We start from the raw sequence: 11410 nt of genomic DNA on the forward strand, positions 1-11410 counted from the left end.
TAAATTTATTGACCCTCGGAAGGATGAAAGGAAAAGCTGACCTCAGTGCAATTTGAACTCAGAATGTGAAGGCATTTTGTGCAATCCTTTCATTCTACCAATCCACAGTCTTATATAACAATAATAATAATAATAATAATAATAATAATAATAATAATAATAATAATAATAATAATCTTTTCTGCTGTAAGCACATGGCCAGAAAATTTGGTGGGAGGAAACTAGTCAATTACATCAACCCCAGTGTTTCACTGGTACTTAATTTATCGAACCTGAAAGGATGAAAGGCAAAGTCAAGCTCAGCAGAATTTGAACTCAGAACGTAGATACAGGCAAAATACTGCCAAGCATTTTGTCCAGCATGCTAATGATTCTGCCAGCTTGCCACCTTAATTATAATAATAATAATAATAATAATAATAACAATAATAATAATAATAATTATAATAATAATAATAATAATAATAATAATAATAATAATACAATGATAAATAAACAAATAAGTAGATAAATAAATAGCTATTCATATAACACTAAATAACTTAGGTTTCCAGAACCTTCCTACCTTGAAACAAATATGAAAATTAAAAACTACAAAAATAATCAACAAATACATATACTCCTCTATACAAAGAAACTCTCTAGTTTCAAAGCTTTCACTTTGATAGTTTGGATTGCATACTCTTAACGGTTGAACAGATATGCAGATGGCATCTCAGCAATATCAACATCAAAACACTTAACTACCATCATATCATAAATACCACAGCAATCATTTTACTGCAATATATATATATATATATATATATATATATATATATATATATATATATATATATATATACAGACAGACAGACAGACAGACAGACAGACAGACAGATAGATGTTTTTGGTGTGTTTTGGTTTTTGTTTGTATGCTTCATCATAAGGGAAATAAAAGAGTGCTTTTGAAAATAATTTCCTCCACACTTTAAACGCCAATAGAGCTTTTCATCTTTACAAACACACACACATCATCATCATCATCATCATCATCATTGTTTAACGTCCGCTTTCCATGCTAGCATGGGTTGGACGATTTGACTGAGGACTGGTGAAACCGGATGGCAACACCAGGCTCCAGTCTGATTTGGCAGAGTTTCTACAGCTGGATGCCCTTCCTAACGCCAACCACTCAGAGAGTGTAGTGGGTGCTTTTACGTGTCACCCGCACGAAAACGGCCACGCTCGAAATGGTGTCTTTTATGTGCCACCCGCACAAGCCAGTCCAGGGGCACTGGCAACGCACACACAAAATTTATGCAGAGAAAAAATTTATCCCAGTAGATTTTTCTGTATAAAGAAAACACCAAACAATGTCAACAGACGAGCAAACAGTGTTTGGTTTTAAGTGTGGGTCTTTATACAAAAAGTCTATAGGGAATAATTTGTTTTCTGAGACAAAATCACATAATGCACACCATTCAATTCTAGTGTAAAATACATATACACATCATTATTTTGATCTTTGGTATTTCATGTGCTTATACTGAATTAATTCCAGCTTGACAAGTCTCAGTCCAAACTAACATTTTGCTTATTGCTTTCTACATAGGAACAAAAATACCTGTCAAGCTCCAAATAACTAGGGTAGTATCTATCACTGAGGTGACAAAATTAAACTGAAACACCAGTGTCACAATGGATTCAGTATTTGTAGGCGGTGAAGCATAACAACACAGAAGCACTTGTCCTACAGTTCAATGACTTCAGTCTTAGTTGAATGTGTTTTTGCAGAAGACTGTCAACAAATGACATTACAATTGCATGTATGATAATGACATTTGGTGATAACTATCACATGCATGTGCATATGTGTGTGTGTGTATATATATAATATATCATGTGTGGTCCCAAAACATTAGTAATTTGCTTAATTACAAATGGAATGATGATCATCATCATTTAACATCTGTTGTCCATGCTGGCATGGGTTGGGTGGTTTGACTGGGCTGGCACGCTGGAAGGCTATGCCAGGTTCCAGTCTGATTTAGCTTGGTTTTCTACAGCTAGATGCCCTTCCTAATGCCAACCACTGCAAGAGTGTAATGGGTGTTTTTATGTGCTACTGGCACAGGTGCCATTCGCATGCCACCAGTATCTGCCATGACCGCAATTTTGCTCAGCTTGATGGGTCTGCTTCTCAAGCATGACATAATGCCAAAGGTGTTGGTCATTGCCTACGTAATGCCCAACACTTGAAAGGAACTTGGCCACTTAGCCCCCATGGGGCCCAATGCTCAAAAGGAACTCGGCCACTTGCCACCATGAGGTTCAACACTCAAAAGGAACTCAGCCATTTGCCTACATGAGGTTCAACACTCGAAAGGAACTCAGCGACTTTGCCTCTGTGAGGCCCAAGCCCAATGCTCAAAAGGAACTCAGCCACTATGTCTCCATGAGGCTCAACACTTGATGATTTTATGGGCCACCAGCACAGATGTGCTTGGCTTGATGAGTCCTCTTAAGCAGAGCACATCGCCAAAGGTCTCAGTCATTAGTCATTGCCTCTGTGAAGTTCAAAGTACGAAGATCATGCTTCACCACCTCGTCTCATGTCTTTCTGAGTCTACCTCTACCACAGTTTCCCTCCACAGTCAAAGATCAGCACTTCTTTATGCAGATGTCTTCACCCATACGCATCAGATGACCATACCAGGGCAGTCGCCTCACTTGCACACTACATCTGGTTCCTCTTATATCTAACTTTTCTCTCAAGATGCTTACACTCTATCAAACACTGCACATCCAGCGAAACATACTGGCTTCATTTCTTTCAAGCCTACGCATATCCTTGGCTCTTATAGCCCATGTTTCACTGCCATGTAGCATTGCTGTTCGCACACAGGTATCAAACAATTTGCCTTTCACTCTGAGAGAGAGGCCCTTTGTTGCAGGCAGGAATAGAAGCTCTCTGAACTTTGCCTAGCCTAATCTTACTCTCACAGCTATGCTCTCAGAAAATCCACCTCCACTACTAACTTGGTCGCCTAGATACCGGAAGCTATCCACTACCTCTAGCTTGCCCCACTGGCAGTTGATGGAGTCTGTTTTCCGCACATATTCAGCATTTATTATGCCTGTGCACCTCCTACATACAAAGGATAGTTTCTCTGTTAACCTTCCTTTGATGTTGCTGCACCTTTTGTGTGTCCAAAGCTTACACTAGGTGCATCTTATAGAGTTTCTACCTACGCCTTTTCTACAGATTGAGCAGGGCCATCTACCTGAGAGGGTTTGTGATTTGTCTGCCTTCCTACTTACTATGACTTTTGTTTTTGTTAACTTAACTCTTTGATTCTAGACCTTGTTTCCATACCTGGAACTTCTTCTCTAGTTCAGGTAGTGATTCAGCTATAAGAGCAAGATCATCAGCATAGAGGAGCTCCCAAGGGCAGGCTGTCTTGAATTCCTCTGTTATTGCCTGGAGGACTATGATGAACAAGAGGGGGCTGAGCATTGATCCTTGGTGAACCCCTACTTGTACACTGAATTCTTCACCCACCCTCAACCTACTGATAGCATCCCTGTACAAGGCTTGTACAGCTCTCACCAACTACTCGTCTATCCCTAGTTTCCGCATTGACGACCAGATAAGGGATCGGGGGACTCTGTCAAAAGCTTTCTCCAAGTCAACAAAAGCTAAATACAGAGATTTATCTTTGACTAGTTATTTCCCCCGAAGTTGCATTACCAGAAATATAGCATCAGTGGTGCTTCTATCTGGCACAAACCCAAATTGCATCTCATCTAGACCAACTCTATCCTTGATCAGTTGGGCTATGACTCTCTCCATAACTTTCATCACCTAATCCAACAATTTGATACCTCTGTAATTATTTCCATCTAAGGCATCACCTTAGGTAGAAATAATCTCTTACATTAAATTAAAATGTTCATAATGAAATTAGAAGTCACATATTGAATAATTAATAGTTATTGTTATAGCCTTGGTAAACACCTGCTACCTTGCCTACATACCAAGCATCTCCCTGATTTTTATAAGCACCCTTTATCACATTATTCTGATAAGGATATTATGGCTTTACTGCACAGAGCTATCAAAATCTATGCTCGTTGACATTTTTCCTTTGCTTTTATGTATCTCTGCAATATTGATTCAGTATTGGATTTCCTTGCATAATATGCAGTATTATGTCAACCAGTCATCAATTACCTGAAATAGCTGTAAAGATAAGACTTGATTACATCATGTAATTTGTATATACAACTTTTCATATATAAATTTCTTTATATCTGTTATTGTTAGCCTGTCTTTCTACTTAAATTGTGTGTGTGCATGCATGCGTGCGTGTGTGTGGTGATAGACTTCATGCAATTTACAGTCCTTAATAATGTTTCATTCTTGTCTGAGTTTTATTGCCATCAGAATTAGTTTTGTCTTCCAATTCCTGGAGTTGATACAATAAGAACCAAATGTATATTGGAGGGGAGGGGCAGTAATCTATGCTTCTTGAAAAAAAAAAGAACTAGTTGTGCATTGGTCTAATCAACAGCCACACACACATAACTACATATATATGACCACACATGCATACACATGTAAATACTGTTCGCAACCACCCTTACATACACACACACAGTGTAACAACATCTTGATACACAAAGATACACTACCATGCACATGCACACACATTCTCCCCCTCTCTCGCTCTCTCACACGCACACATACAAACAGTGTACCATACTCACACACACATGCAAATAAACTCACACACACAGTGTAACAATATATTAAGATACAATTACAGACACACTACTGTGATAAAAACATACTATCTTGCTCACAAACTCACACACACACACACACACACACACACACACACACACACACACACACACACACACACACACACACACACACACACACACACACACTAACATGGAGTAGATATGGTAAGATCAGAAAGAATCTATTCCAAAACCACTTGATATCATCTTCAAGGAAATAAAAATTAGTGCCACAGAATACTTTAAGAATTCAATACATTCCTTAAACCTCAAGGCACCAATTGGGCTGTTGTCTTTATCACATTACATAATTACACAGGCTTCTCTGCTCCCTCCTCATGCACACACATACAAAGTAATGATGATATACAGCTCAATACAACATCATTATATAAGTCATCTCAGCTGGAAGTAGGTTTCTTCAAACACCCACCTAAAACACACCCATGAACAGACACACAATCATACATGCACACACACACACACAACCACACATACGATTCCATAATCAGACACATACACAATCAAACACATGCACACACACACACACTCACACACAAACACTCTCTCTCCTTCTCTCTCCTCCTGTCTCTTGCTATCACCTACTTCAAGCCAAGGATCCTCCCTAAGGTTGGTTGATCTGCCAGAAATAGCAATCAAATATTTCTCACAGAACACAATCTACAGTCTCAAAAGTAGGATACATTTGAAAGAATAGTCCAGGATACACTAAAATGGAATGTCATGGTTGGAATGCCTCTGAACACAGATCTACTTAATCAGGGCTGAGTTGTGGCTAAACAGTAATAGCAACAACAACCATACTCCTCCACACAAGCCAATGAAAGTGCCTCGATGATGTTGGTGAACCAGCTAGAAACAGCAGCTAAATATTCTCTCAAATCATACCCTACCATCAAATATAGAAGATCATTGTGATCCCTGATACAACAGATGAGATGGGCAAAGCTAGAATGTCTTTGTTCACAATATCAGGACTGACCAGAGCTAAATAACTATACCTGAACATGAGCCACAGATAGTATCCCTAATTAGTGTATATACCAAAGACATTGTTTTAGTGTGTGAATATATCTTCTTATTATATAGACCTATGTAGTGTATAAACCTCTTCAGTGGATACACCTTCTTATTATAAACACCACCTCATTTTATAGATCTCCCTAGTTATCTACCTTCCATTTAAATATACTTCCAGGTGTGGTACTGTGGTAAGAAGCTTGCTTCCCAACCACATGGTTTTGGGTTCAGTCATGCTGTGTGGCATCTTGGACAAGTGTCTTCTACTATAGTCACAGGTTGACCAAAGCCTTGTAAGTGGATTTGGGGGACGGAAACTGAAAGAAGCCAGTCATATATACATACATGCAAGTGTGTGTGCATATGTATGTGAGTGCATATCTCTGTGTTCACATTTGTCCTTCATTGCCACATGACAACCAGTGTTGGTGTGTTTATGTCCTTGCATCTTAGTGGTTCAGCAGAAGAGACCAATAGAATAAGTAACAGGCTTTAAAATAAATAAATAAATAAATAAATAAATACTGAACTCAATACATTTGACTAAAAATTCTTTAAGGTGGTATCCCAGCATGGTCACGGTCTAATGACAAACAAGTAGAAAAAAAATTATACACTGTCTCACTGTATAGAACTCCTTTTTCTTTCCAACAAACTCCGTAACAGTTCAACAATGGAGGTGTTTATGTTTAAATCATGCAACTTGGTTCAACACACCCACATCTAACATGGGAGGAAGAGTGGCAAACCTTGATCATATAAGGACCTTTCAATCAGACTGACAAACTACACATGACACAAGGTGTCACATGGGACAGTGAAAGACATGGTACTGTCAGTCAAATGGTTCAGTGAGTTACATGGTGCTGTGAGTCACATAGTACAGTATGACATGTGATACAGTGAGTCAATGTGGTACAACGAGTCACATGGTACAGCAGATCACATGGTACAATAAGTTAGTTCACATGGTACAGTGAGTCACATGATACAGTGAGTTTCATAGTGCAGTAGGTCACATGAGAGGAGGTCACTACAATAATTGATGTAATAAACCAGGAAATATAATTAAATTAAAATCTCATTGTTAGTGACAGAAAGTAATGGTATTATAAGACCCACTGCTGAGATTGTTGAGTTCCCAATCATTAGTTTGTGGGTTTAATTCTCAGACCAGACAGCACATTGTGTCCTTGAAGATAGCACTTCATTTGTCAATGTTCTCTTTACTCATCTGAAAATAAGTTAATTCGGCTATGGTCAACCATTCTGTCCAGGAGAGAACCATGTACTCTCAGAGTAAACACCTCAAAAATCCAGATAATCTCTGGCCTCAGGCACCTTGAGGCTAAGAATGAAAATAATCATTTTCTACATTACTAATTTTGGGGTTAAACAATAAAGGGAAGACAATCCTGAAATCTTGATAATTTAAAAATTATTAAATGTAGGATGCAATGTGGGAGTGAGTGAATATGATCTTTAGCAGTACAGTAGCAAGTGTAGGGGTTTATTTTGGTATTATTGGATGTCATGTAGAAACTCTAGTGTAAACATAATTGCTAGATCCTAGATCAACCAGATAGGATTTACTTTGAAGTGACATAATATAGATTAAAAAGAGTGACATGTAAAAAATACCCAGGGACCCCTGCAGCATGTAAACTTAATAATAAAGTAGATGTCAGCTGTGAAGTGTGTGGCAAAAAAATCTATCATAGATGCAGGGTTGGTGTAATACTTCAAGCTAACAGGAATGACAGGTTTTCAGATCTATTTTGGTGATAAATAAGTCCAAATACCAAACATGTAACTGAATCTACTAGCAATGTAATACATGAGATAGTTGCTATGACACAGAAAGTACTTGAAATACAAGGCAAATGAAAGGAAAACCAGTTTAACCAGTAAAGTTTAGATAATAAGAACTTCTCTACAGCCTCTCTCTCTCTCTCTCTCTCTCTCTCTCAGTCTCTCTCTCTCTCTCTCTCTCTCTACACACACACACACACCACATGATAAAAATATAAAAGTTATTTAAAGTTTATATATTTTAGAAATAAATTTTATCAAACTCTCTATTTACTAAGTTAATGTGGCAGACAAGTTAATGAGAGAAGACTCTATATGCTTGATCAATGCACTAGAAATAGTAGCTAAATAACAAGCAATGAAGGCAGTAAATTTTAAAAAGTCACTAGAGTTTGGAATAGAATGGCACAGCATTAATGTTCTGGCATTCTGCACTCTGAGTTCAAATCCCACTAAAGTCAACATTTTGTCTTTTGGGGGTTGATAAAAAAAAAAAACAGAATGAGGGGATTGGTGAAAGTGTTAGGGGTCAAGCAGGATGTCTTATAGAATTTGTTTCCGATCTTAGCATTCAGACAGCAGTACTTGGAATGACACTGGTGTTGAGATATATCAGTCCAAGTTAGCACCTTTTTCCTTGGATAAAAATTGATAGAGAAAGAATGAGTAACATATCTGGGCAAATGCCAGTCTCCCTAAAAAAATCTTCACCACATTTTCACCTCCATGTGTTGATGTGTGGTCAGCATTGACCAACAGAAACCTAGAATAATAAGCAACATGAGATCAAGAACAGTTTCAAGTTTAAAATCCCCTATCTTTCACAAAAAAGAAACATTGTATCATATGACACTGTTTAACCCTTTTGATACAAAACCACTTGAAACTGCCCATGCTTCTATGATACAAAAGTTCCAACTTTAAAATGATCTAAATTAAAGTTTTCCATCGCAATTTCCGTTAATTTCAGTTCCAAGCACCAGGTTAATAATGACAGTTATTTTAGTAAATTCTTCATTATTTTAAAAATTAATTGAAACAAAAACAGTGTATTTTAAACAAAATATCATAACAAAAGGGGTTAATAATAAATTACATCTTTAGAACTAAAGGACCTCACCACACCACCACTACCACAGAGCAATAAGACACCACCACAATAAGTACAATTCTTTTAAAATTCCATGTTTCTGATAAAGACCATTCCATGAAGAACCAAAATGTGTAGCACCTTGAAGTCACCAGGGTTTACATAAATTAGACATTTGCCAAATGGATTCATTTGCCATTGGCAGACAAAGCCAAGTTCAACAGGTTCAAATATGACATCAGGATGAATGTAATGTGTTGCACTGAATCTCAGTCATGTCCAGAGGAGTGTGAAGGGAGGTGAAGGAAGTGTTAGGGTCTGGGAACATTTCTCAGCTCGAGGTCTTGATCTTATTAATTGTAAAACTGGCAGGCACTATTGATCTAGAAGTGAACAATGTATCTTAAGAAATGTAAATGTCCTTTTATCCTATTTCAATGATCATTTGTTGCTTGAAGAAAGTCTGATGCATCAAAACAACCCAAATATGGCACGTGTCATGTCAAAAAGTTCAGTTTTCATCAAAATATTATGCTAATATACAGGATCAATCAATCTTCCCACTACAATCAAAAACCTCTTCAATGATCATCATCATCATGGTCATCGTTTTCACATCCACTTTTCCAGGGTAGCATGAGTCAGACAGAATTTGTTGAGCCAGATTTTCTATGGCTGGATGCCCTTCCTGTCACCAACCCTCACCTATTTCCAAGCATGTAAAAACATTAAACTTGCTACAGTAAACAGTGAAAAGCATTAAATCATTCGCAAGCAAATTAAATATTTAAAAGCTACAAACCAACAGGAGTTACTAGAAATAACAGTCAAAACATTACTTAAAACAGACATTTATTAGTTAAAAAACTCAAGAACGAAAGTTTGCAATACGCTCTAGGATTTTATAAAATGAATTATCTTTCTCATATCTCCTTCTCCTCATAAATTCACAAAGATAAGAGTGAAACATGGAACTGTGTGTCCCACACTGTCATTTGTTTGCACACTTTAAAGATGCAATTTGTTGAGTGTGTGTCCCATCTATTATGAAAACAAACAATTATAGAGCACATGGTGGTTACACTCCTTGTGCGTATGCACATCTTTGGTTACTATAGAAACAGAGTTCTTCACAATCAGCTACAGAGCACATAGTGCTTCTTTGCTTTAGTTACAATGGAAACAATTCTTTGCCACAGTAATGTGTAAAATACTCACTTTGATTGGCTAAAATACCCAAATTTTGCAAATTTTAAAGGCTAATAACTTTTTAATTATGGATTTATAGGGAAAATGAATTTTATTTCATAATTAGTATACAAAACTTAATCCATATACCAAATTTGAAAACAATTGGAACAAAGATCCATTTATAAAAACGATATATTAATTTACTAAATTAATTTATGCATTAATTAATACTAGTTTACTCATTCATTCATTTGATAAGCCATAAAATTACAAAATTTCAAGAATACTTCTAAATTCATGACAGCCATCATCATTATTTTATCTCTACTTTCCATGATGGCGTGGATTGGACAGTTTGACAAGATCCAATGGGATGGAGAACCACACTCCAGTGTCCCAGTTTTGACATGGTTTTCACAGCTGGATACCCTGCCTAATACTAACCACTTTACAGTGTACTCAGTGTCTTTTTGGATCTTGTTGGTTCGGCTGCCAGCATCAATTTTGTTCAAATGGATTTCATATTCAGTGTAAGGATACACTTTTATAGGCTAATTAACGACATGAAAGTAATTTTCACTATAAATCAATAAATAAAAAGTTAATAGTAATTAAAGTTTGAAAATTTTGGTAATTTTAGCCAACTGTAAGCCACAGACACATTCAAGCCTGTTTCGATAGAAGTGGAACAATGAAAACTCTTTTGTCTGTTGCCATAGTAACAATCTTTGAAAAGTCTTTTATCTGTGAGGAAGCACACGTTGACAGCAGTCTTTGAAAAGTCTTTTATCTGCGAGGAAGCACATGCTGACACATTTGATGCTGTGTTCAGTGTGATTATTGTAGCAAGCTCCTATAACTTTGCTTCTATTATGGAAAAATTGAAAACAGAGAAGGATACTGTGTCATACCAGATCTTATCGGTTGGGCTGCCACCATTTCATGTAATGTGTTGTTCATTACATTTGCATTAAATGTATATTGAATGCTTAAATGTTTGTTTACTGGTTTCTTTTTGTCTTTGAGCATTGAGGTGATTGTAAGTATGTATGTATACCTCCCTTTCTCAACCTGTATTAGCAAGTTTGCTCAGTCTAGCATTATTGGAAATTTCATGGATGTAAATTTGTAAATCTAAGCTGTCATCCTAACACAACTAACAATATAAATGTAAAAAAAAAATCCATAAAACTTCCAGTAATGCAACACTGAGCCAACTCATTAATACATGCATTTAACTGCCACAATATGGGTTAAGTGAGATTTTCATCCATTTGTACACCAACCTGTATGTGTGTGTGTGTGTGTGTGTGTGTGTGTGTGTGTGTACGCATATGCATGTGTGTTTATTTTGTGGTACAAAACATAAAATGCTCAATAGTATCTTGTTTTAGGAGTCTGATAAATGTTTATTCATATGTAATGTAAACATGATTCCAGAAATACAACCTTGTTTACTTTAGATATGAATAAACATATACAATA

The 11410-nt window shown here is 36.8% G+C and overlaps 1 protein-coding gene across 6 annotated transcripts in view; it reads right to left on the reverse strand.

The window, feature by feature from the left end:
* LOC106877129 (LYR motif-containing protein 1) overlaps nt 1-11410 on the reverse strand; it is a 79940-nt gene that overhangs the window by 20517 nt on the left and 48013 nt on the right. Inside the window, exon 5 of one of the 6 annotated variants that reach the window (XM_052971203.1) lies at nt 4178-4225. The exons of 4 other annotated variants lie outside the window; for them this stretch is intronic. In XM_052971203.1, the coding sequence (XP_052827163.1) occupies nt 4193-4225 (33 nt within the window). In that variant the 3' untranslated portion in view covers nt 4178-4192. Of the gene's footprint in view, nt 1-4177; nt 4226-10747; nt 10793-11410 lie in introns of those variants that run through there. One more of the 6 variants, XM_014925927.2, reaches the window with a different exon arrangement.

This window comes from Octopus bimaculoides, chromosome 10, assembly GCF_001194135.2.
Source record: "Octopus bimaculoides isolate UCB-OBI-ISO-001 chromosome 10, ASM119413v2, whole genome shotgun sequence".
In the NCBI taxonomy this organism is placed as follows: domain Eukaryota; kingdom Metazoa; phylum Mollusca; class Cephalopoda; order Octopoda; family Octopodidae; genus Octopus; species Octopus bimaculoides.